The 25,905-nt window shown below is 54.2% G+C and overlaps 2 protein-coding genes across 3 annotated transcripts in view; both read left to right on the top strand.

Annotated features, from left to right (window-relative positions):
- Window positions 1–13,122, top strand: part of GRIN2D (glutamate ionotropic receptor NMDA type subunit 2D) — a 51,562-nt gene extending 38,440 nt beyond the window's left edge. The window contains exons 11-13 of the mRNA XM_023182580.1: window positions 9,971–10,158; window positions 10,352–10,584; window positions 10,803–13,122. Of these exons, the coding sequence (XP_023038348.1) occupies window positions 9,971–10,158; window positions 10,352–10,584; window positions 10,803–12,131 (1,750 nt within the window). The 3' untranslated portion in view covers window positions 12,132–13,122. The remainder of the gene's footprint in view (window positions 1–9,970; window positions 10,159–10,351; window positions 10,585–10,802) is intronic.
- An 837-nt stretch (window positions 13,123–13,959) lies between these two features.
- GRWD1 (glutamate rich WD repeat containing 1) lies at window positions 13,960–22,484 on the top strand. Of its 2 annotated transcripts, none has more exons than XM_023182520.1 (7): window positions 13,960–14,377; window positions 14,570–14,687; window positions 14,866–15,025; window positions 18,949–19,162; window positions 19,303–19,445; window positions 19,642–19,839; window positions 21,291–22,484. In XM_023182520.1, the coding sequence occupies exons 1-7, from the start codon at window positions 14,191–14,193 to the stop codon at window positions 21,606–21,608; spliced, it is 1,338 nt and encodes a 445-aa protein (XP_023038288.1). In that variant the 5' UTR covers window positions 13,960–14,190; the 3' UTR covers window positions 21,609–22,484. The 2 variants fall into 2 exon arrangements, with proteins under 2 accessions (XP_023038288.1, XP_023038289.1); XM_023182521.1 differs by lacking the exon at window positions 21,291–22,484 and adding an exon at window positions 19,937–20,611.
- The last annotated feature ends 3,421 nt before the right edge of the window (window positions 22,485–25,905 follow it).

Here is a 25,905-nt window from a genome sequence, read left to right as displayed (position 1 = left end):
GAAACCCCATCACTACTAAAAATACAAAAATTAGCCGGGTGTGGTGGCAGGCGCCTGTAATCCCAGCTACTCGGGAGGCTGAGGCAGAATCGCTTGAACCTGGGAGGTGGAGGTTGCAGTGAGCTGAGACCAGGACATTACACTCCAGCCTGGGCAACGAGAGCAAAACTCTATCTCAAAAATAAAAAATAAAACATAAATAAATAAACAAATAAATAAAATTTAAATGCAAATAGCCATATGTGGCAAGCTAGTGGTTGCCATAGAGGACAGCACTAGAAATTCCATCTTTACAGTGAGGCACAAGGGAGAGGCAGCTCCCAGGGCTCTGGCCAGCTCACCGGCCAAACATGGGCTTACCCTACCGCTGCGGGCAAGCAACGCTGCAGGGGGAGAAAGGAAATGCACGTCCTAAAAGGAAATAGAGAAACACAGCTTCTCCTCCCAGCCAGTTCTTGGTGCCCATTCCATGAGAGATGTCCAATTTCTCACTCACTCAAGAGGGGCAAAAAAGGAAATATCGAGGCCCCTCGCCCTAATGTAAGCATTATTTTTTATTTCTTTTTGGATCAATTAAAATATGGATGAATTCACACTCACACATTTTAAACTAAAAGTACACACTGTTCTCATCTTGCCTCTTTCCACGGAGAAAGCCCTTTTGGCATCTTTTCTGTGTTAATGGAATCCTACTTGTCAGCTCCAGTGTCTGGGCCGTGGAAGGCCTCCCTTGGACCAGTCTGAATTTACTCATTTGGCCACTTCTTTTCTTTTCTTTTGAGATGCAGGCTCGCTCTGTCGCCCAGGCTGGAGTGCAGTGGTGTGATCTCAGCTCACTGCAACCTCCACCTCCTGGGTTCAAGCGGTCCTCCTGCCTCAGCCTCCCGAGTAGCTGGAACTACAGGCGCACGCCACCACACCCAGCTAGTTTTAAAATTTGTAATAGAGATTGGGTTTCACCATGTTGGCCAGTCTGGTCTTGAACTTCTGACCTCAGGTGATCCGCCCACCTCAGCCTCCCAAAGTGCTCTTGGGATCACAGGCGTGAGCCACCATGCCCCGTCCACTTCTTTTCTTTTGAACTTCTTTTTTTAAAAAATTTTAATTGTAATTTTTTTGTACAGATGGTCTCACTATGTTGCCCAGGATGGTCTCAAACTCCTGGCCTCAAGCGATCCTCCCACTTTGGCCTCCCAAAGTGATGGGATGACAGGCTTGAGTGACCACACCGGACCTGAACTTCTTTTGTTAAATTTATTCCTAAATATTTTATTTTATTTTTATTTCTATTTTTTTGCCGGTCTCAAACTCCTGAACTCAAGGGATCTGCTGGCCTCGGCCTCCCAGCGTGCTGGGATTATAGGCATATGAGCCACCACACCCGGCCTGGAATTCTTTTAATTTCATTTTAATTGTTCATTGCTAGTATACAGGAATATAATTTATTTTGTATATTTTATAATTTATTTCGTATATTGATCTTGTCTCATGAACCTTGTTGAACTTCTATTAGCTGTAATAATTTTTTTTTTTTTTTTTTGAGATGGAGTCTCGCTCTGTCACCCAGGCTGGAGTGCAGTGGCGCGATCTCGGCTCACTGCAAGCTCTGCCTCCCGGGTTCATGCCATTCTCCCGTCTCAGCCTCCCGAGTAGCTGGGACTACAGGCGCCCGCCACCACGCCCGGCTAATTTTTTCTTGTATTTTAGTAGAGACGGGGTTTCACCATGTTAGCCAGGATGGTCTCGATCTCCTGACCTCGTGATCTGCCCGTCTCAGCTTCCCAAAGTGCTGGGATTACAGGCGTGAGCCACCACGCCCGGCCAGCCGTAATAATTTTTATTGTGGATCCTTTGGGATTTTTCTATATACAATTCTATTAATTTGCTAGGGCAGCCATAACAAAATACCATAGACTGAGTGGCTTACACAACAGAAATGTATCGCCCCACTGTTGTAGAGGCTAGAAGGTCAAAATCTGATGACTTCTTTCGAGGGCCGTGGGAGGACCTGTTCCAGACCTTCCTCCTTGGCTTGTAAAAAGCTGCCTTCTTCCTCTGTCTCTTCACCTTGTCTTCCCTTTAAGTGTCCATTCAGCCACTTCTTTTTTTGTTTTGTTTTGGAGACGGAGTCTAGCTCTGTTGCCCAGGCACCATCTCAGCTCACTGCAAACTCCTCCTCCCAGGTTTAAACGGTTCTCCTGCCTCAGCCTCCCGAGTAGCTGAGATTACAGGCGTGTGCCACCACACCTGGCTAATTTTTTTATTTTTAGTAGAGACGGGGTTCTGCCATGTTGGCCAGGCTGGTCATGAACTTCTGACCTCAGGTCAGCAATCCTAGGTTCAGCAATTCTCCTGCCTCAGCCTCCCGAGTAGCTGAGATTACAGGCACCTGCCACCACACCGGGCTAATTTTTGTATTTTTAGTAGAGATGGGGTTTCGCCATGTTGGCCAAGCTGGTCATGAACTCCTGACCTCAGGAGATTCGCCCCCGGCAGCCTCCCAAAGTGCTGGGATTAGAAGCGTAAGCCACCACGCCCAGCTGTTCAGCCATTTCTTATTAAGCACCTAGTGTATGCTAGGCACTGTTCTAGACCCTGTGGATACACTGGTGAATCAGACGGGCAAAGTCCCTGCCTCATGGAACTTAAATTCCAGTGAAGGGAGACATACAATGCACGGAATAAATGAGAACATTCTATAGTGCATTCCAAGGGGATACATGCTATGGGTAAAAATAGGGCAGGGTGAATGCATTTGGGAAACTGGGGCAGGAGGCTGGAGGTTGCAGTATCAAATGGGGTGCTCAGGAAGGTGTCTTTGGAGCAAACACCTGATGGAGGTTGTAACTGCCCAGTGGGTTCACCTTGCCTGCTGCCTAGACAGAGGCGATTTATCAAGACGGGGGATTGCAATGGAGAAAGAGTAATTCACGCAGAGCCGGCTGTGCAGGAGACTCCGTTTTATTATTACTCACATCAGTCTCCCTGAGCATTTGGGGATCAGGGTTTTGAAAAGATCATTTGGTGGGCAGGGGCTTGGGAAGTGGGGAGGGCCGATTGCTCAGGTTGGAGATGGAATCACAGGGGGTCGAAGTGAGGTTTGCTTGCTGTTTTCTGTTCCTGGGTAGGATCGTAGAACTGGTTAAGCCAGATTACCAGTCTGGGTAGTGTCATCTCATCCATCCAGTGTAGGGTCTGTAGAATATCTCAAGCACTCATCTCAGGTTTTACAATAGTGATATTATCCCCAGGAGCAATCTGGGGAACCAGAGGCTGCATGACTCCTAAATTTAATGTCTAATCTTGTAGCTAATTTGTTACTCCTGCAAAGATAGACTGGTCCTCAGGCAAGAAGGGGTCTTTTCAGGAAAGGGCTATTACCGATTTTGTTTCAGAGTCAACCCATGAACGAAATTCCTTCCCAAAGTTAGTTTGGCCTATGCCCAGGAATAAGCATGGACAGCTAAAGGGTTAGAAGCAAGATGGAGTTGGTTAGGTCTGACTTCTTTCACTGTCATTCATAATTTTGCAAAGGTGGTTTCAAGGTAAGAGAGTGAGTCAGGCAGCTACCTGGGAGAAGAATGTTCCAGCAGGCAGAACAGTCAGTGCAAAGGCCCTGGGGCGGGAGCGAGCTGGAGAGGTCCAGGTGCATCTCCCAGGCCAGAATGAGGGGGGCTTGGGAGATGAGAGCAGACGGGTAAGGAGGGATGGGGGGTGTCAGGTGCCACAGGGCCTCAAAACTCAAGGTGATTCAAGTCACTCTGAGTGACGACGGGAGCCAACGGAGGGTGGTGAGCTGAAAAGGGACAGCGCTGACTCAAATGTTAAGATCCCTCTGATGACGGAGTAGGAACAAACAAAAAAGAAAGGACGGATGCAGGGAATTTTAATTTTTCCCAAACCTACACCCAAACAAAGGCTGTAGGAAATGGCTGAGGTCTTTTTGTTTTGTTTTTGAGACAGGGTCTCCCTCTGTCACCCAGGTTGGAATGCATGGCACAATGCATGGCTCACTGTAACCTCAACCTCCTGCCCTCAAGCAATCCTCCCACCTTAGCTTCCCAAGTAGTTGAGACGACAGGCGTGTACCACCAAACCTGGTTAATTTTTAAAGTTTTTGTAGAGACAGGGTCTCCCTTTGTTGTCCAAGCTGGTCTTGAACTCCTGGACTCAAGCAGTCCTCCTGTCTCAGCCTCCCAAAGTGCTGGGATGACAGGCATGAGCCAGGGCCCCTGGAATGGCTGAGTTTGAATAGATATTTAGGGACCATGAGGGGGTGGTGCGGTGGATGTGAGAGGGGTGGGAGACAGTACATCCCAGAACAACTGAGCAAACAATTGAAAGGGAACGCTGTTAGAACTCCTCTTTCTGAAATCTTTCAAATATTTCCACCACTGGAAGCCTTGACTTTTAGCTTTCTCCAAAATACAACTTGAGTCTCTCCTTCCACTCCCCACTGTCCTCTAAGGACCCCTGGAGACACTCCTTCCATCTTATCCCAGTCCCAGCCCCCCCATCCCTCCCCTTCAGCCTAACTCTAGAAACTTCACGTGTTCTTTCCGCTTAAACATCAATAGCAATTCACCTTTCACCACCAAAGGCATCTTCCTAAACAAAGAGAAACATAGGGAAAAATTACAGTTTGCCTACGAGGTAGAAGTGCCTGCAGGCAGTGGCTGTATTTTTCTCACCTATACTTAGGTTTCCAGATGTCATCTGGGAACTCCCTGTTAGGATCTATATAAAATTAATTCAAACCCCATTCTACAACAGTGGGATGATGAATGTCCTCCCCAGGTTTCTGCTAATTCTTCAGAGCTTCACATTCTCCACCCCCGAGTCTTTGCTTCATCTAGAGAGACATTCGGTTTGGGGAATCCACTTCCTGTCTGTTTTCCCACTTACCACGTATGGACTAATTCAGTCCTTTTCCCTGATTTCTATGCAACCAACCACACACACACACACAGCATTTATATGTGAGCCTGTGAGTGTGTGGACAGGACTTTTCTGAAGGTTTGGGGACACAGGAGGACTTAAATCAACAGATGGGCTCACCACTCAAAACTGGAGATTAAGTATTCCCTGGAAGATCCTTTGGCTTCTCTTCAACTCAGCATCCAGCCATGCTCTTTTTTTTTTTTTTTGAGACGGAGTCTTGCTCTGTCGCCCAGGCTGCAGTGCAATGGCTTGATCTTGGCTTACTGCAACCTCTGCTGCCCAGGTTCCAGCGATTCTCCTGCCTCACCCTCCTGAGTAGCTGGGATTACAGGCATGCACCACCATGCCCAGCGAATTTTTGTGTTTTTAGTAGAGATGGGGTTTCAGCATCTTGGCCAGGCTGGTCATGAACTCTTGGCCTTGTGATCCACCTGTCTCGGCCTCCTAAAGTGCTGGGATTACAGGCATGAGCCACCGCCCTTGGCCCTAGCTTGTCTTATCTGTCTTTATCTTTATCTATTGTCTTTATCTATCTATCTTGGCTTCCCAGAACTGTGCTGTACAATACTTACTTCCATTTAAATTAATGAAATTACATAAAATGTGGCCAGGAGCTGAGGCTCACACCTGTAATCCCAACACTCTGGGAGACCGAAGCGGGCAGATCACCTGAGGTCAGGAGTTCGAGATCAGCCTGGCCAACATGGCAAAACCCTGTCTCCACTCAAAGTACAAAAATTACCTGGGCATGGTGGTGCACGCCTGTAATCCCAGCTACTTGGAAGGCTGAGGCAGGAGAATCACTTGAGCCCGGGAGGCAGAAGTTGCAGTGAGCCAAGATTGTACCACTGTACTCCAGCTGGGTGACAGAGCAAGACTCTGTCTCAAATAAAAAAAAATTCCACCCCTTTGTCACACTGGTCACATTTCAGGTGCTAGAGAGCCATATGTGGCTCTTGGCTGTCATCCTGGACAGCGAAGAGGGAACATTCCATCATCAGAGCACGTTCTTTTGGATAATGCTGGACTCAGGAAGGAGAGGTACCTCCTCTAAGAACTAGTCTAATGTCTGCAGTTAAGATGACCAAAATTTTACCCCACAACAAATATCATTAAGTAAATAAATATGAAATTATATTCTTCTTTTTTTTTTAAGACAGGGTCTCACTCTGTCACCCAGGCTGGAGTACAGTGGTGCAATCTCAGCTCACTGCAACTTCTGCCTCCCTGGTTCAAGCAATTATTCTGCCTCAGCCTCCTGGGTAGCAGGGACTATAGGTGCCCGCCACCGCGCCCGGCCTAATTTTTGTATTTTTTTTTTTTCTTGAGACGGAGTCTCGCTCTGTCACCCAGGCTGGAGTGCAGTGGCTGGATCTCCGCTCACTGCAAGCTCCGCCTCCCGGATTTACGCCATTCTCCTGCCTCAGCGTCCCGAGTAGCTGGGACTACAGGCACCCGCCACCTCGCCTGGCTAATTTTTTGTATTTTTTTAGTAGAGATGGGGTTTCACCGGGTTAGCCAGGATGGTCTCGATCTCCTGACCTCATGATCTGCTCGTCTCAGCCTCCCAAAGTGCTGAGATTACAGGCTTGAGCCACTGCGCCCAACCTAATTTTTGTATTTTTAATAGAGACGGGGTTTCGCCATGTTGGCCAGGCTGGTGTGGAACTCCTGACCTCATATGATCCGCCCGCCTTGGCCTCCCAAAGTGCTGGGATTATAGGTGTGAGTCACTGTGCCCGGCCAATATGAACTCATATTTTATATAGGATTCTGGGAGTAATTTTTTTGTTCGTTTTTTTGTTTTTAGAGACAGGGTATCCCTCTGTTACCCAGGCTGGGGTGCAGTGGTGTCATCATAGCTCACTGCAGCTTCAGACTCCTGGGCTCAAGGGATCCTCCTGCCTCAGCCTCCTGAGTAACTGGGAATATAGGTGCATCACCACACCTGGCTAATTTTTTTTTTTTTTTTTTTTTTTTTTTTTTTTTTGAGACAGAGTCTCCCTCTGTCGCCCAGGCTGGAGTGCAGTAGTGCAATCTCGGCTCACTGCAAGCTCCGCCTCCCGGGTTCACACCATTCTCCTGCCTCAGCCTCCCCAGTAGCTGGGACTACAGGTGCCCGCCACAGTGCCCGACTAATTTTTTTTGTATTTTTAGTAGAGACGGGGTTTCATTGTGTTAACCAGGATAGTCTCGATCTCCTGACCTCGTGATCCTCCCACCTCGGCCTCCCAAAGTGCTGGGATGACAGGCATGAGCCACCGCACCTGGCCTAATTTTCTTTTTTATAGAGGCAGGGTATCACTATGTGGCCCAAGTGTTGGGACTGCAGGCATGAGCCACCACACCCAGCCTGATTTTTTAAAAAATACACCCCATAGGTTGGGTGTGAAAGCTCACACCTATAATCCCAGCATTTTGGGAGGCTGAGGCAGGAGGATTGCTTGAGCCCCGGAGTCTGAGACACCAGCCTGGGAAACAGAGTGAGACCCCATCTCTAAAAATAAAAGAAATACATACATATACATATTTTAAAAATATATAAAATATACCCCATACACCCTCACCTGTCAGATCATAAGCATTTATCTGATATCACAGAAGAGTTACACACTATTCCTCTGTGTGGATTCATTTATTCATTCACTCATTTATTCTGCAAATATCTATCAACCCCATCCTATGTGCCAGGAACTATGCCCCAGTCACAGACGAGAATGAGACCAACTGGGACCCTGGGGACCTTGCAGTCTCATGGGGAAGGTTGAGATGAATCAAACCACCACAGAAATAAATGTAAAATGACAACAGTTGTAAATGAGAGTGATAGCAGCATGTGCCATAACAAATGCATCCATGAGAACTAACTCCACAGCCCTGCCCCTCTTCCCACAAAGTCTTAGAAATCAGGGCCTAGGTTGGGCACGGTGGCTCATGCCTGTAATCCCAGCACCTTGGGAGAAACCCACTTTGGGGGGGCCAAGGTGGGCCGATAACCTGAGGCTGGGAATTCGAGACCAGCCTGACCAACATGGAGAAACCCTGTCTCCACTAAAAATACAGAATTAGCCGGGCGTGGTGGTGCATGCCTGTAATCCCAGGTACTCTGGAGGCTGAGACAGGAGAATCGTTTGATCCGGGGAGGTGGAGATTGTGGTAAGCCCAGATCGCACCATTGCGCTCCAGCCTGGGCAGGGCCCAGGCCAGGTGTGGTGGCTCACGCCTGTAATCCCAGCATTTTGGGAGGCCGAGGCGGGTGGATCAACTGAGGTCAGGAGTTCAAGACCAACCTGTACAACGCGCCAAACCCTGTCTCTACCAAAAATAGAAAACTAGCCGTGTGTGGTGGTGCATGCCTATAATCCCAGCTACTTGGGTGGCTGAGGCAGGAGAATCGCTTGAACCTGGGAGTTGGAGGTTGCAGTGAGCCAAGATCACACCTCTGCACTCCAGCCTGGGGGACAAGAGCGAAACTCAGTCTCAAGAAAAAAAAGAAAGAAAGAAAGAAACCAGGGCCTAGTGGGAGAACCCAAGCAAGTTAAGGTATGTGTCTGGGTCTGTGTTTTCCCATCTGAAAATAGTGGTTATCTCCCTACAGGCTCACGCCTGTAGTCCCAGCACTTTGGGTGGCTAAGGCGGGAGGCTCACTTGAGCCCAGGAGTTAGAGCCCAGCCTGGGCAACATGGAGAAACCCTGTCTCTACAAAAAATACAAAAATTAGACAGGTGTGGTGATGTGTGCCTATAGTCCCAGCTACTCAGGAGGCTGAGGCAGGAGGATCAGTTGAACCCAAGAGGTCAAGGCTGCAGTGAGCTATCATGGTGCCACTGCATTTCAGCTTGGGCAACATAGTGGGACCTTGTCTCAGGAAAAAAAAAAAAAAAAAGAGTTCTTAGACTAGACAGAACAATGCCTGGCACAGTATAAGTGATCATTCACTCGCATTATTATTTTTTTCCTCATTTCCCCTTCTAAGCCTCAATCCTCCTATTTATTTGTTTTGAGATGGCATCTCTCTCTGTCACCCAGGCTAGAGTGCAGTGGCTCGATCTTGGCTCACTGCAACCTCTGCCTCCCAGGTTCAAGTGATTCTCCTGCCTCAACCTCCTGAGTAGCTGGGATTACAGGTGCCCGCCACCACACCTGGCTAATTTTTATATTTTCAGTAGAGATGGAGTTTCGCCGTGTTGGCCAGGCTGGTCTGGAACTCTTGAGTTCACAGGTGATCCATCTGCCTTGGCTTCCTAAAGTGCTGGGATTATAGCCATGAGCTACCATGGCTGGTCTCAATCCTCTTTTTTAAAATGCAAGAGTAAATGGACTCCTTTGGAGGACTATGGTGAGGACTAAAGGAATAACTATTTCATTCTGTTCTGGCCGTGTGCCATGGCTCATGCCTGTAAGCCCAGCACTTTGGGAGGCCGAGATGGGCGGATCACGAGGACAGGGGTTCAAGACCAGCCTGGCCAACATGATGAAACCCTGTCTCTACTAAAAATGCAAAAAGTAGCCGGGCATGGTAGTGGGCGCTTGTAATCCCAGCTACTTGGAGGCTGAGGCAGGAGAATCGTGTGAATCTGGGAGTTGGGGCTTGCAGTGAGCCGAGACCATGCCACTGCACTCCAGCCTCGGCAACAGAGTGAGACTCCATCTCAAAAAAAAAAAAAAGTCACAGCTAACACCTCCTTTGCGTGAGGTACTATCTAAACTTTGCCTATAGTCCCTGCTCCTGGGGAGGCTGAGATAGGAGGATCGCTTGAGCCCAGGATTTCTGGTCCAGTCTGAACAACATAGCAAGACCCTGTCTCTTAAAAACATACTTTTGCAACAACTCTGAAGGGAGATATTGCTGACACGCCCATTTTACTCATGTTGAAACTGAGGTACAGAGAAGTGCAATGATTGGCTCAAGAGCTCAGGGCCAGTTAGGATTTGGAGCAGTTGGAGGTTAGAGGTGAGGAGGTTCCAGGCCTGGCAGTGAGGGCATCTAGGTGGGACTGACCCTGCCCTCCATTCCCCCTTCCTTCAGGAAGCTGGATGCCTTCATCTACGACGCTGCGGTGCTCAACTACATGGCCCGCAAGGACGAGGGCTGCAAGCTTGTCACCATCGGCTCCGGCAAGGTCTTCGCCACGACAGGCTATGGCATCGCCCTGCACAAGGGCTCCCGCTGGAAGCGGCCCATCGACCTGGCGCTGCTGCAGTTCCTGGGGGATGGTGCGGCTGCGCGCAGGGAGTTCCACAGTGGAGAGGGGGAGGGCGAGGCCCCCGGGTTCTGGGGAAGAAAGGGACAAAGACCCAGACACCAGGGTCTGAGGGAGGAAGGGGCTGAGGGCCTACATTGCCACATCACAGACGAGGGTCCTCAGAGGGTACTCATAGCAGGTGACTTTTGACCGCCCCTTCCCAGATGAGATCGAGATGCTGGAGCGGCTGTGGCTCTCCGGGATCTGCCACAATGACAAAATCGAGGTGATGAGCAGCAAGCTGGACATCGACAACATGGCGGGCGTCTTCTACATGCTCCTGGTGGCCATGGGCCTGTCCCTGCTGGTCTTCGCCTGGGAGCACCTGGTGTACTGGCGCCTGCGGCACTGCCTGGGGCCCACCCACCGCATGGACTTCCTGCTGGCCTTCTCCAGGGTACGGGGCAGAGAGGGAGGCAAAGAAGGGGAGATGGCGGGGGCAGGGGACAAAGGTAAAGCCGGGCAGAGACATGGAGATGTGGGTCGAGATGTGGATAGTGGGGAAGAGAGCGGGAGACGTAGGCTGGGAAATGGAGAGGAGGGAGGGACTGAGGGGAGGCAGGTAGGCCTCCTGGGCACCCCGCGCTGACCCCCGTCCTGTCCCCGAACCCGCAGGGCATGTACAGCTGCTGCAGCGCCGAGGCCGCCCCGCCGCCCGCCAAGCCCCCGCCGCCGCCGCAGCCCCTGCCCAGCCCCGCGTACCCCGCGCCGCGGCCGGCGCCCGGGCCCGCACCTTTCGTGCCCCGCGAGCGCGCCACAGTGGACCGCTGGCGCCGGACCAAGGGCGCGGGGCCGCCGGGGAGCGCGGGCCTGGCCGACGGCTTCCACCGCTACTACGGCCCCATCGAGCCACAGGGCCTGGGCCTGGGCTTGGGCGAGGCGCGTGCGGCACCGCGGGGCGCAGCCGGGCGCCCGCTGTCCCCGCCGGCCGCTCAGCCCCCGCAGAAGCCGCCGCCCTCCTACTTCGCCATCGTACGTGACAAGGAGCCGGCCGAGCCCCCCGCCGGCGCCTTCCCCGGCTTCCCGTCGCCGCCCGCGCCCCCCGCCGCCGCGGCCACCGCTGTCGGGCCTCCACTCTGCCGCCTGGCCTTCGAGGACGAGAGCCCGCCGGCGCCCGCGCGGTGGCCGCGCTCGGACCCCGAGAGCCAACCCCTGCTGGGGCCAGGCGCGGGGGTCGCGGGGGGCGCGGGCGGAGGAGCCCCGGCCGCTCCACCCCCGTGCCGGGCCGCGCCGCCCCCCTGCCCTTACCTCGACCTCGAGCCGTCGCCGTCGGACTCGGAGGACTCGGAGAGCCTGGGCGGCGCGTCGCTGGGCGGCCTGGAGCCCTGGTGGTTCGCCGACTTTCCCTACCCGTACGCCGAGCGCCTCGGGCCGCCGCCCGGCCGCTACTGGTCGGTCGACAAGCTCGGGGGCTGGCGCGCCGGGAGCTGGGACTACCTGCCCCCGCGCAGCGGTCCGGCCGCCTGGCACTGTCGCCACTGCGCCAGCCTGGAGCTGCTGCCGCCGCCGCGCCATCTCAGCTGCTCGCACGATGGCCTGGACGGCGGCTGGTGGGCGCCGCCGCCTCCACCCTGGGCCGCCGGGCCTCCGCCCCGACGCCGTGCCCGCTGCGGGTGCCCACGGTCACACCCGCACCGGCCGCGGGCCTCGCACCGCACGCCTGCCGCTGCAGCGCCCCACCACCACCGGCACCGGCGCGCCGCTGGGGGCTGGGACCTCCCGCCGCCCGCGCCCACCTCGCGCTCGCTTGAGGACCTCAGCTCGTGCCCTCGCGCCGCCCCTGCGCGCAGGCTTACCGGGCCCTCCCGCCATGCTCGCAGGTGCCCGCACGCCGCTCACTGGGGGCCGCCGCTGCCCACAGCTTCCCACCGGAGACACCGGGGCGGGGACCTGGGCACCCGCAGGGGCTCGGCGCACTTCTCCAGCCTCGAGTCCGAGGTATGACGCGGCCCCGGGGGCCCCACCGCCCCCTTGGTCAGCGCAGGCCACGGCCCGAGGGGGCGCCCGCAGTGGACAGGACCCGCGTGGGTTGGGAAGGAAAGCAGTGGAACTGGCTGGACCCCGCCTGGAGCAGCGTCCTGCGCCCCCTGGTTCCGGAGGAACCGCAAGCCGGAAAGGATTTGGTTCCCCCAATTATCACCCAGGCTGAGAGCGAGGGGGCGGGGGCCTTGGAGCCCACCGGACTTTTTTTTAAACCCGACAAGGGCTTTTTAACGTCACCAGATGGGGTGGGAGTTGGGGGGGTCACGCCACTCTCGCGTCCCACCTCCACGCCCGGGGCCGTGGCCCCCACATCACTGTGCAGCTCCCCGGCCCCAGCCACGCCTCCGGGGAAGCCCGTTTTTAACCTTTCATTCATTGGGACTCCAAACTGTGAGAAGCGCTCGCCAAACTGTGACCCCAGACCTTGGCCCCGCCACACAGAAACCCCTGACCCAGACTGTGACATCCGACTCCTAAAATGGTCATCCGACTCCAGACTGTGACCCCTGACCCCAAACTGTGACCCGAACCCCAGACTGTGCCCCGACCAGACTGTGACCCTTGACATCAAACCGTGACACCCCCTCCTCTTCCACCCTCGGTCGCTTTTCCCTACTCTGACCTAGGACACGTCCCCAACGGAAGCCCCGCCTTCCCTTGCACCGCGATGAACCCAACCTCCCTGAAGCCAAAACTTCCCACCCTGCCGCACCTCCCGACACCCCACTTGTCACCAACCATATCCTCTCCAAATCCAACCCTTATTTGCGACCCTTCAGTGATGACCCAGCAGACCTCCAAAAAACCTCCTCTTCCCAGATCTCCAGCCGGGTCTGGGGCTGGGTTGTGGAGGGGAGGGTCTGGGAGTCCATACTCCTCCACCAACCTCCCTTCCCACTCTCTTATTCCACATTGCAGTGTTTGGAATAAACCATGTTTTTATGCCTCCTCAGTCCAAGCCTAAGCTCCGTGTCTGTTAGCCCCCCCTCAACTTCTCTGGAGGAAACAGAAACACAAAAGTCCCACAGGGGAAGAGGAGACAGAATTAGAGAACAGAGGCTCTGAAAGGAGGTGGGTGGGGAGACAAAGACCAAGAAAGAGGAGGTGGGAAGAGACCCTGGAAAGAGAGAAATCCAGAGGGTACTGGGGCAGACAGAGACCCCAAGAGAGAGGTGAGATAGATCCGGGAGACAAAACATATTAGGATCAAAGGTATGGTTTTATTTCCTATGGCTATAGGCACCAAGGCTTGCTAGATTCTTAATATCCTGTTCATGCAAGCTAGGAGAGTGTCTGACATATCCCAGCCAATCCACATTATCTTGAATGCTGTTAATCTCGCCAATGAGAATCTATTTCTAACATTTCATTATGTCAATTAGCCAAACCGCTGGTGCTGATGGGCGATAAAGAGAGACGAAGCACTTGTAATAGCGGCCTCCAGAGGGTGGACTTTCTGATTAAGTGCTCCCTGACCAGAGCTGCAATGTGAATGTCTAGTTAGGCAATTGGCTGCCCCTAGAGGGTAGATTGAACCGCCTAACTTACAGATAATATCCATCCTGTCTACAAGAAGGCATTTTTGAAACAAAGCCATCACAACAGAGAGAGAAGAAATCGGCCTTTTGGGTCCTCAGGGAGCAGAAACCCAATCGCCTTGCCGGTGAGAGAGCAAATTTGCATACATGAATAATTAATTAAGTGGAAAGAACGCTCTGGGGATCAAAGTGGACGATGCGGTAAGCAGGCCTCCCGTAGAACTACAAATCCCAGGAGGCCTTGCCACTACCGCGAGGAACAGCGCCCAAAGTCACGCGAAGATGCAGTTTCTCCGTATCCGCAGGCTTCTTTCGCTGGCGCCATTACCTGAGTTCTCCTCCCGCGTTGCCGCATTACCCTCTCGAATTAGCTTTCCCGGGGGTTTCCAAGGTAACCGCGCAGGAGGGCTGATCTCATTAGGCGGAAGGCGAAACCCGGAAGTGACGCTCTTACCGGACGTCAGCAGTGAGAGGGTTCGAAGATGGCGGCGCGCAAGGGTCGGCGGCGCACGTGTGAAACCGGGGAACCTATGGAAGCCGAGTCCGGCGACACGAGTTCCGAGGGCCCGGCCCAGGTGTACCTGCCCGGCCGGGGGCCGCCGCTACGCGAAGGAGAGGAACTGGTCATGGACGAGGAGGCCTACGTGCTCTACCACCGAGCGCAGACTGGTAGGGCTGAGTCCGGACTCCAGGGTCCTGAGGTGGCTAATCCCGAGCCTTTAACCTGAGAGGTGCTCGGGAAGAGAAGGCTGGGGTCCAAGAGAGGTGATTTCACACCGGAGGCGGTTGATCCATGAGGGAGACGGGAACTGAGCTCTCACTGTCCCGTCTTAACTTGTAAACCCCTCCTTCCATCCCCAGGCGCCCCCTGTCTCAGCTTTGACATAGTCCGGGATCACCTGGGAGACAACAGGACAGAGCTTCCTCTTACACTTTACTTGTGTGCTGGGACCCAGGCTGAGAGCGCCCAGAGCAACAGGTAAAACCCGAGGCGTTTCCAGGACGAGGAGGCTCAGTTTCCAGCCCCTTCCTCAGGACCCAGGAGTTAGGGCTTCCAGTTTCTGCCTCTCGCAGACCCAGGAGTCTGGGTTTCCAGCCTCTCTCCTTCCTAAGAATCGTGGCATCTAGTGCGTAACTCACCCCACAATTTCCCCCAGACTGATGATTCTTCGTATGCACAATCTGCATGGGACGAAGCCCCCACCCTCAGAGGGCAGTGATGAAGAGGAGGAGGAAGATGAAGAGGATGAGGAAGAGCAGAAGCCTCAGCTGGAGCTGGCCATGTTGCCCCACTATGGTGGCATCAACCGAGTTCGGGTAGGTATGGTCCCAGGAAACTGCTCTGCGTACTATGAAACACACCCGACCTGACCCCTGTGTCCATAACTCCCAACACATTCTCATGTCCTTCTTTTTTTTGGTTTTTGAGACCGACTCTTGCTCTGTCACCCAGGCTGGAGTGCAGTGGCGCGATCTTGGCTCACTGCAACCTCCGCCTCCCGAGTAGCTGGGATTACAGGCTCATGCCACCACACCTGGTTAATTTTTGCGTTTTTAGTAGAGAGGGTGTTTGGCCATGTTGGCCAGGATGGTCTTGAACTCCTGACCTCAGGTGATCCCCCTGCCTCGGCCTCCCAAAGTGCTGGGATTACAGGCTTGAGCTACCGTGCCTGGCCTTTTTTTATGGGATGGAGTCTCTCTCTGTTGCTCAGGCTAGGGTGCAGTGGTGTGATCTTGGCTCACTGCAACCTCTTTTTCCCAGGTTCAAGTGATTCTCCTGCCTTGGCCTCCCAAGTAGCTGGGACTACAGGTGCCCGCCACCACACCCTTGTAATTTTTTGTTTTTTGGGGTTTTTTTTTTTTGGAGACGAAGTCTTGCGTGGTCACCCATACTGGAGGGCAATGGCGTGATCTCGGCTCACTGCAAACTCCGCCTCCCAGGTTCAAGCGATTCTACTGCCTCAGCCTCCTGAGTAGCTGGGATTACAGGCACTTGCCACCATGCCCAGCTAATTTTTGTATTTTTAGTAGAGACGGGGTTTCACCATGTTGGTCAGGCTGGTCTCGAACTCCTGACCTCGTGATCCGCCTGCTTTGGCCTCCCAAAGTGCTGCGATTACAGGCGTGAGCCACTGCGTCCGGCCAATTTTTTGCATTTTTAGTAGAGAAGAGGTTTCACCATGTTGGCTAGGCTGGTCTCAAACTCCTGACCTCAAGTGATCCTCACGCCTCAGGCTCCCAAAGTCATGGTGAGCCACCACACCCGGCCTCCTTCAGTTTTTAGAAAAGTACTTTTCACATAGTTTTATACAATGTAGTTATTATGATCACTGTCATTACACACTAGGTACTATTTTAGATTATGAGGGTATGTTTTATGTTCTTCACTTTTCTCTTTGGTAACATAGTGAGTTACAGAACTTATCTGATGGGGCTGGCATGAGGTCAAATGAAATAACATATAGTGCCTAGAATAGCACCTGGTTGTATGTAATAGGAGGTATGTATTTTCTGTTACTCTTCAGGAACTATTTTTGGTTGTGGCTGTTTTGTTTTTGAGTCAGGGTTTCACTCCTGTTGCCCAGGCTGGAGTGCAATGGCGTGATCTCGGTTCACTGCAACCTCTGCCTTCCAGGGTCAAGTGATTCTCCTGCCTCAGCCTTCCGGGTAGCTGGGACCACAAGTGCACGCCACCACGCCCGGCTAATTTTTGTATTTTTAGTAGAGACGGAGTCTCGTCATGTTGGCCAGGCTGGTCTTGAACTCCTGAACTCAAGTGATCTGCCCACCGTGGCCTCCCAAAATGCTGGGATTATAGGCATGAGGCACTGTGCCCAGCCTGTTTATTTGTGTTTTGCTTCAAAGCTAACACATCTCCTGATCAGGTAGACTTGTAAATAGAATGATATGGTATATGAAGAACACTTAGAGCAGTACTTGACTTATAACTGGGACTGTCTGTTTCCATGAAATTATTTTTGCTATGTTTCAGTACTGTTCTAGATGCAGAGGATTTAGCAGCAAGCAAAAGGTCTGTGGCTCCATGAATTTACACACTAGTCGGGGAAGGGAACGAGATAAAACTAAGTAAATATGTACCATGTCCAAAGGTGTTAACTCTCCTGGAAAAAATTCAAAGGAAGCAGGGGAAGAGGGTTAGGGTGCTCCAGGAATGGGTTGCTATTTTTAAACAGTGTGGTGAGGAAAGTATTCAGTCATAAAATGCCATTTGAGTAGATATTCACAGGTAGTGGGGCAGTGAACCCTGGACAAGAATTTGCAGGCGAGGAAAACACAAGTTCAAAGGCTCTGGGGTGAGCTTGGCATGTTTGAAGAGTTTCAAGCGAAGCTGGGGAGTCCAGTCTGTCTGGAGCAGAATGAACAAGGGGGGACAGTGACACAATTTCGGGGGCGGGCACAGAGAAGACATTGTTCAGAGCCTTGTTGGCCACTTTAAGTACTCCAGCTTTTAACTGGGAGACATTGGAGGGTTCCGGGCAGAGGAAAGACAGGGTCTGGCGTTTGTTTTAAAGTGATCCCTCTGTCTGCTGTTTTAAATATCAATTGCAGAGAGGTAAGGGTAGGAGGAAAGAATCCTGTGGGAAGACTTAGAGTATTGGGGGGAAGGATGACATCAGTAGTAGTGTGACAGCAGTAGAGATCATGAGAAGGGGGTTGGAAATGAGGTTTTTTTTTTTTTTTTTTTTTTGGAGACGGAATCTCACTTTTGTCGCCCAGGCTGGAGTGCAATGGCGCGATCTTGGCTTACTGCAACCTCTGACTCCTGGGTTCAATAGATTCTCCTGCCTCGGCCTCCTAAGTAGCTGGGATTACAGCCACCCACCAGCACGCCCAGCTAACTTTTGCATTTTTAGTAGAGGTGGGGTTTCACCATGTTGGCCAGGCTGGTTTCGAACTCCTGACCTCAAGTGATCCTCCCACCTCGGCCTCCCAAAGTGCTGGGATTACAGGCGAGAACCATTGCGCCCAGCCCTGGAAGTGAGCATTTTTAGTGTAGCCAGCATAGGTGCTGGGCATGAGGAAGAAGGGACAAGACAAGAATGAGTCCTGTAGTTCTGGGCCTGAGGTGGAGAGGGAGCAGTTGCAGGTGGCGATTAGGAGCTTGGCATTGGTTAAGTTTGAATGGTCAAGCTGGCATAATGGCTCACACCTGTAATCGCAGCACTTTGGGAAGCCAGTGCAGAAGGATGACTTGAGACCAGGAGTTCCAGACCAGCCTGGGTGATAAAGCGAGACCCTGTCTCTGCAAAAAAAAATTTTTTTTTTTTTTTTTTTTTTATGAGACAGAGTCTCGCTCTGTCACCCAGGCTGGAGAGCTGTGGCACGATCTTAGCTTACTGCAAGCTCTGCCTCCTGGGTTCACGGCATTCTCCTGCCTCAGCCTCCCGAGTAGCTGAGACTACAGGCACCTGCCACGACGTCTGGCTAATTTTTTGCATTTTTAGTACAGACGGGGTTTCACGGTGTTAACCAGGATGGTCTCAAACTCCTGACCTCGTGATCCGCCTGCCTCAGCCTCCCAAAGTGCTGGGATTACAGGTGTGAGCCACCGTGCCCGGCCTACAAAAAAATTTTAAAAGCCAGATGTGGTGGTGCTCACCCATAGTCCCAACTACTTGGGAGACTGAGGTGGGAGGGTCACTTGAGCCCAGGAGGTTGAGGCTGCAGAGAGCCGTGATGGCATCACTGCACTCCATCCTGGGCAACAGAGCTGGATCCTGTCTCAAAAACAAAAAAGTTTGAACGGTCAGTGCAGTAGGAGTCTGGAGCCCAGGAGAGATGTCAGGGCTAGGGGTACTAGAAACCTTGTGGCTGCACTGGGTCTCCTAGTGAACAAACACAGAGGCAAGGAGATCCAAGGACTGAGCCTTGTGGCGTTCCAGCATTTAGAGGGTTACCAAGACCAGGAGCCTGAACACCCTCCCAAAGACTGGCAGGAATTGCAGCCTCAGCTCCCAGGTATCTTGGGGCTCTATCCTCCCACCTCAACTCCCCCACCCACTCCCACCCCGCTGTGGAGAACTGTCCCGGTTACCATGCTGGTTTTTGCAGGTTATGATTTTCTTCCCACAGAGGTTTCTAGGAGCTGTAGTTCCAGGCCTCCGAGATCTGAGGAACCGTGCTTCTGGTTCTCTGGGATATGGGGAGCTTGTGGTCAGTGCCCTGATCCTCCTCTCCCCTCATTTCACATCACCCTTCCTCCCCCGGCTCTTCTGCAGGTGTCATGGCTGGGTGAAGAGCCCGTGGCTGGGGTGTGGTCAGAGAAGGGCCAGGTGGAGGTGTTTGCGCTGCGGCGGCTTCTACAGGTGGTGGAGGACCCCCAGGCCCTGGCAGCCTTTCTCCGGGATGAGCAGGCCCAAATGAAGCCCATCTTCTCCTTTGCTGGGCACATGGGCGAGGGCTTTGCCCTTGACTGGTCCCCCCGGGTGCCTGGTGAGTCCCTGGGGTGTTCAGGAGTCCCCGGGAGATGGGGCAAGCAGGCTCTGCAGCAAGGGGCGGGGCGCTTAGACTCCAGGGAGGGGAGCGAGCTGCGGCCAGGTGGGGCGAGGTCATTTCCTGACTCCCTTCCCCAGGTCGCCTGCTGACCGGTGACTGTCAAAAGAACATCCACCTCTGGACACCTACGGACGGCGGCTCCTGGCACGTGGACCAGCGGCCATTCGTGGGCCACACGCGCTCTGTGGAGGACCTGCAGTGGTCACCGACCGAGAACACGGTGAGGGTGGGCGGGGGTCTGGTCGTCTAGTTCTGATGGAGTTCGTGCCAGGGACCTAGAATCTTAGGTCTGAGGGAAAAGAGGGCTGGGAGCCTGACGGCAACTTAGTTTCCAGGCCAAGTGCTAGTAAGGGGGACAGTGGAAGAGACAGTAGCCCTGGGGGGCATCGGGACCACTCAGACTCCGCCTCGCCCAGGTGTTCGCCTCCTGCTCAGCTGACGCCTCCATCCGCATCTGGGACATCCGGGCAGCACCCAGCAAGGCCTGCATGCTCACCACAGCCACCGCCCATGATGGGGACGTCAATGTCATCAGCTGGAGCCGCCGGGAGCCCTTCCTGCTCAGTGGCGGGGATGACGGGGCCCTCAAGATCTGGGACCTTCGGCAGTTCAAGGTATTTTCCCAGCCTGCCCCCGGGGTCTAGAGAAGCTTGCTCCCAGCAGCCCTGGGATTTGTAGGATCTTTCCTCCTTGAATGGTTTTGTTCAACAGAGCTGGAGAGCCCTTAGAACTGGACACCCGCCTCTTCAGGGTACAGAGGAGGAAACAGGCTCAACAAGAGGAAGGGTGGTGCGTCTCCACTCTTAGAGTCACTCACTCCACCAGGAGAACAGCTGACGAGATGGAGGAGCTGGGGCTGCAGAGACTAGAACTCTCATCTGCCTGTGGGCAGAAGAAGTACAGCTGTCTGTACAGCCAGTGCTGAGAGCTTCAGAGAGTTGTAGATTTATAGATGCAACTGAGAATCGGGGCCCAGCCTGCTCGTTGTAGGAGAGGACTGAGGCACAGAAAGGACAAGAGCAGGTGTGACATGACAGCCAAGCTAAGGGTTGACACTGTGGAGCTGGGAGGGTCCCTGTGCAGGAGGAGTTGCAGTGTCTGGCATCCCTCTGGACAAAGCCACAGCCTTGTGTGGCTCTGCCTTCCTGGGCTGCCATGATGTCATCCTTTTTCCCCTGCAGTTTGATTGTTTCTATAGCATCAGCCCTGGGGAAGAGGCTGGAGATGGATTCCAGCCTCCCAGGCCCACCAGGTCACACAGGGCCCAGCTTGTTGACCATTGGAACTTCAGAGCCGCTTCTCCTAATGAGAGAGACACCAGTTGAGCGGGGCCTTTGCTGTAGTGAAAGTGCTGTCATTCTTAGTCTTTCTTTGGGTCGGCTTCCGGGGATTGTGCTTCTGTCTCCTTTCAGGCCTTTGTAGAATCTGCCAGGAGAGCTCTGAGAGAGCCATGCCCTCCTTTTTTTTTTTTTTTTTTTTTTTTTTTTTTGTGTTGGGGTTTTCCTCTTGTTGCCTAGGCTGGAGTGCAGTGGCGCAATCTCGACTCACCACAACCTCCCCCTCCTGGGTTCAAGCCATTCTCCTGCCTCAGCCTCCCGAGTAGCTGGGACTACAGGCGTGCACCACCACGCCCGGCTAATTTTGTACTTTTAGTAGAGTTTCACTATGCTGGCCAGGCTGGTCTCCAACTCCTGACCTCAGGTGATCCATCCGCCCCGGCCTCCCAAAGTGCTGGGATTACAGGCGTGAGCCACCGCGCCCGGCCCATGCCCTCCTTTTACAGGGAAGGAAACAGGCAGGCAGAGGGAAGAGCAGGGGTGACCTGAGCTGGGAGGGGCTTCTTTGCAAATGAATCCCAATTCCCAGCAACCCCTGGGCTGGTCAGCCTTCTTAGCAGCCAGAATTACCCTGTGTCCCTTTTCTGGACTGTGGGCTTGTGAGGGCTTAAGAGGTGGGGCCCTGGCTGAACCCTGAGTCTGGAGAGGGGTTGGAGGTTCTGCCTGGGTCCCCCCAAGGAGTCAGGCTGAGGCATTCAGAGCCCACCATTCCCATCCTGTCCCTCTAGTCTGGCTCCCCAGTGGCCACCTTCAAGCAGCACGTGGCCCCCGTGACCTCCGTTGAGTGGCACCCCCAGGACAGCGGGGTCTTTGCAGCCTCGGGTGCAGACCACCAGATCACACAGTGGGACCTGGCAGTGGAGCGGGACCCTGAGGCGGGCGACGTGGAGGCTGATCCCGGACTGGCCGACCTCCCGCAGCAGCTGCTGTTCGTGCACCAGGGCGAGACCGAGCTGAAGGAGCTGCACTGGCACCCGCAGTGCCCGGGGCTCCTGGTCAGCACGGCACTGTCGGGCTTCACCGTCTTCCGCACTATCAGCGTCTGAGGCGTCCCACTGGCCCTGCTTTTGCTTCCTGCTTGGAAACTGAAGTCGAACTGGGCCCCCCGGAAGGGGTTCATTCAGGTCTGTTGACTGGGACTGGCTGGCCTCTGGGCTGCCATGGTGGATTCTGTTTGATGTGTTGTTCTCTAGAAGGCCTGGGTCTGAGCCAGTGACTCCTCTCACCAAAGAACTTGGTTTAAGCAGGGCTCTGTAAGACCACTCCCACCCAGAGACTTGTGTGGCCTGGTGTGGCCTGTGTGTTGGTGGATTCCTTCCTGTCAGCTGTCACCCATTTGACCTGTGCCCCAGAACCCAGTTTTTTGTTTTGTTTGTTTGAGACGGAGTCTTGGTCTGTCGCCCAGGCTGGAGTGCGGTGACACGATCTTGGCTCACTGCAACCACTGCCTCCCAGGTTCAAGTGATTCTCTTGACTCAATCTCCTGGGTAGCTGGGATCACAGGCATGTGCCACCACACCCTGTTAATTTTTCTATTTTTAGTAGAGAAGGGGTTTCACCATGTTGGCCAGGCTGGTCTCAAACTCTTGATCTTAAGTGATCTGCCCACCCCGGCCTCCCAGAGTGCTGGGATTATAGGCGTGAGCCACTGCGTCCGGCTCAGGACCCCGTTTTGACTGCTGGTTCCCAGCAGAGAACTCAGGGGATATACAATGGCTGCATCAAATTTGAGGTGTGGGTTCTTCCAACACAATTTGCTTCTGCCCCTTGTCTTCCGGCCAGCTGGGTTTGACCAGGATTTCCCCGTGTGGGGGCAACATGCGACCCCCTCCCCTCCTCCCTGACCTAGAGGCTGGTGCTGTGTCGGGAGGAAGGTCAGGGCTCCTGAGCAGCAATAAAGGACCAGGAAGAGGCCTGAGGTGCGTGTGAGACTCTGGTCCTTTGGCCACAGCCCTGTGAGGAAACGGGGGGGAGTTTGGGGGTGGGGAGGAATTTGGTGCCCCCTGCCCCCAGGCCGCTAGGCTGGGGAGGCTGCTGGGAGTCCAGTGCAACCCTCCCTCCGCCCACTGGGTGCTGCCACGTTCTGCCTTCTCTGAGTGTCCTTTCATCTGGAACTCACTTGGGCTCAGTGACAGGGGCCTTACCCCTGCCCCCCACCAGCTGATGAAGGCTTCATCTCAGGGAACTCAGGAGCCCCCATTTCTCCTTCAGTCATTCTCCCCTTTATCACGTTTCTTTCTTTGTGTCCCCCTCTTTCAGAGTCTGTCGTCCCCCACTGTCAGTTTCCCTGCCCCCTAGTCACTGTCTCCGCCGCCGCTGTCTCCTGTCCAGCCTGCCTGGGCTGTGGCCCAGCCGCTCTGCCTGGCCGGCCTCCCTGGCTCCCCCTCTGCGGCTCTCAGCTAGCCCCACCCCCGGCCCCCCTCCATCCAGTCTCTGATCCGTCTGTGGACTCCGAGGTCGGGTGCCTGTCACACGGCCCCTGGGACCAAGGACAGACTACAGGCTCTTGGCACCCACAGAGGCTTCCCCTCAGCCCTAACCGAGGAGTCCCCAGCGGAGGGCATGGGGGTGGGCCGCCCCACCAGGTACGTGCCTCCACGCAAAGCCCCGCTGAGCCATCGCCTCCTGCTCTGCTACATCGCCCCCATCCACCCCTCCCCCAGCATCCCTGTCCTCAGCGTGGCCCCCTCAAGGAGGTCCTATCTTTCCATCAGCGACAGGCTCAGCGCCAGGAGAATCTACCCCACGTTCCGTGCCTCCACCTCTCACCCCATCCCCATGTTACGCATTTTCTCACTGGCTTCCATCCTTTCAAAGAAAGTCTCTCTCTCTCTCTCCCTCTCTCCCTCTCTGTCTCTCCCATCTCTCTGCCTCTCTGTGTCTTACACAATTTCATCTCCCCATGTCGCCATTTCTTAAAACATTTCTTTTTTCTTTTTCGTTTTCCCAATTGCCTTGTCTACCTCTGTCTCCCTCCATCTAGGTCTCTGTCTCCCCCTCTCTCTGGGTCTGTGTCCCCCTCTGTCTCTGAGTCTCTGTCCTGTCAACGTCTCTGTCCCTTTCCCTCTGGATCTCTGTCCCTTTGCTTCTGGGTCTCTGTCCCCCTCTCTCTCAGGGTCCCTGTCCTGCTTGGTCCCTGTACTTTTTCTCGGGGCACCCTCTCAACATCCCTCCTCCTTCCCATCTCTGCATGTCCTTGTCTTTCTGCAGTCTCTGCTTTCCAACCTGCCATCCAGCCCCCACTGGTAGGTGGGGAGCAGCGGGGAACACCCTGGTTTTGGAAGAGTGGGAGAGTGTTTATTTGGGTGGGTGAGGGTGGGGCCTGGGGGTGGGGCTTCTTGGCCTCAGATTAGACAGTGACTTTGACACGAAGTTGAAGCACCTTAAGCCCTGTATGTCCTTTATATGGAAACATTAAGCTGCTCTTGCAGGTCAGGTGGAGGATCCCTTTCCCTCCCGCCCTGCTTTTGCCAGGGGAGGGGGGTGCCCCGAGCCTGAGTCGCAGCCAGCCTGGGAGCTGGGCCATGTTGGCCACAGACAGCCCCCTGGTGAAGGTCCCCGTCGGCTTTGGGAAGTAAACGTGGGTCTGCCTCACGGGGCTGAGGTGGGACTGGAGGATTTCAAGGGCAGAGCTCTGGGAAGGAAAGAAAGGCTTAGGACCCGACCAACATTCTCCTTGGCACTGCGGGGGTCTGGCCAGCTCATGGCGTTCCCTGAGCCTGTTCCCCAGCTGTGAAAGGGGATGATGATCTTCACCTCCCGGCATCCTGAGCGGCCAAGGTGAGCAGTGGGGTCGGAGAGTCCAGTGGGGGCTGCGGGCATGTCGGGAGCTCAGTGCGAGGCCTCGCGTGTACTAGGTGTGTTGGAAACCAGAGTGCGCTTGGGAAGACTGTGCTTTGGCACTCGGGCCGTGGCTCCCAGGAGGCCTGGGTGGGAGGCTAGGTTTTGCCACTCCTCTCCCCACTGGCTGAGAGACCTGTGACAAGGGACTAACCTGAGCCTCAGGTGGCTTTTCTGTGGAAAGCCATGTCCCTCCTTCCCTTTGGTGAGAGATGGGCAGGTCGGGGTGAGAGGTCCAGGCTGGGGACTGGGGAGCACAGGTCAGTGTCAGTGCCCATCTGCCTCCCCGGCCCATGGGGGTGGTTCCCGGGGTGGAGCCAGTGCAGACTGGGGATCCCCAGGCTGGGGAGGGCTGCAGGTGTAGACGCTGCATCCTGATGTTGACCTCCAGACTGCCCCCTTGGGCAACAAGCCTATTTCCCCTTTTTGGGAAAACAGTCTCTAACATGCAGGGTTGTCAGGGTTGTCAAGGGTGAGACAGAGTCAAGGTTGGGGTACACTGTGGGCGCCGGACACAGCCAGGCTGCTCCCCTCTCACCTCAGCCTCAGCTTTGCCTCTGTCAAGTGGGCCTAATGAACCCCAGCGAATGGCAGGGCTGCCTCCGTGGTTGTGGGAAGCAGGTGCAGGGCTTTGGGAGACCCAGTTGGTGCCAAACTTGACGTTGTCTCATGGTCTTCTTTCCCAATGGAGTGTGCCAGGCCCCACCAAGAAAGCCCTGAGGATCCCCAGGTTCCAGCACAAATTATTTAACCCCTGGTATGGCTTGTCCTGATCCAGCCAGTTCCTGGGACGTTCCCACCACAGGGCCAAGCGTTCGGTAACCTTGCAGTGAACCCTGAAGGCAATGAGAGGTGCAGGTCCATGCCTAGCCCTTTCCTTTCCTCCACCCTGACAGACTGCTGCGATTCCCTCCATTTCTTTTCTTCGTTTATTTATTATTATTGATGTATTTTTTAGACACAGGGTTTCGCTGTCTTCCCCAGGCTGGTTCTCAAACCCCTGGCCTCACACATTCCTCCTGAGTTGGACTCCCAAAGTCCTAGGAGTACAGGTGTGAGGCACTGCATCGGCCCTCTTTTTTTTTTTTTTTTTTTTTTAAAGAGATGGGGTCTCACTCTGTTGCCCAGGCTGCAGTGCAGTGGTACCATCATAGCTCACTGCAGCCTTGAACTCTGGGTTCAAGTGATCCCCTACCTCAGCCTCTAGAGTAGCTGCCTCACCATGGCTGGCTAATTTTTGTTTTTAACATAGGGTCTTGCTATGTTCCCCAAGCTGGTTTCAGACTCCCGGTTTTAAACAATCCTTCTACCTTGGCCTCCCAAAGTGCTGGGATCACAGGTGGGAGCCACCATGCCCAGCTCCCCCAGGCCTCCTGCCTTTCACAGATGAGAGAGCTGAGGCTCAGGAAAGGATGTGGCCTGTCGTCAGTCACACACCTAGTAAATGGCTGAGCAAACTGAGTCTCTGGAAAAGGAAGCCAGAGATCCCAGGGGACATGGTGG

Source organism: Piliocolobus tephrosceles, chromosome 21 (genome assembly GCF_002776525.5).
Source record: "Piliocolobus tephrosceles isolate RC106 chromosome 21, ASM277652v3, whole genome shotgun sequence".
Lineage (NCBI taxonomy): Eukaryota > Metazoa > Chordata > Mammalia > Primates > Cercopithecidae > Piliocolobus > Piliocolobus tephrosceles.
Note: the sequence above shows the minus strand (reverse complement) of the source record. Positions and strands in the feature narration are given on the sequence as shown.

Excerpts from the sequence above, each read along its gene's own strand:
- GRWD1 (XM_023182520.1), top strand. The coding sequence starts at position 14,191 with ATGGCGGCGCGCAAGGGTCGGCGGCGCACGTGTGAAACCGGGGAACCT. Across the intron at positions 14,688-14,865 it reads GAGAGCGCCCAGAGCAACAG|ACTGATGATTCTTCGTATGC; the intron begins GTAAAACCCGAG and ends AATTTCCCCCAG. Across the intron at positions 19,446-19,641 it reads GGTCACCGACCGAGAACACG|GTGTTCGCCTCCTGCTCAGC; the intron begins GTGAGGGTGGGC and ends CGCCTCGCCCAG.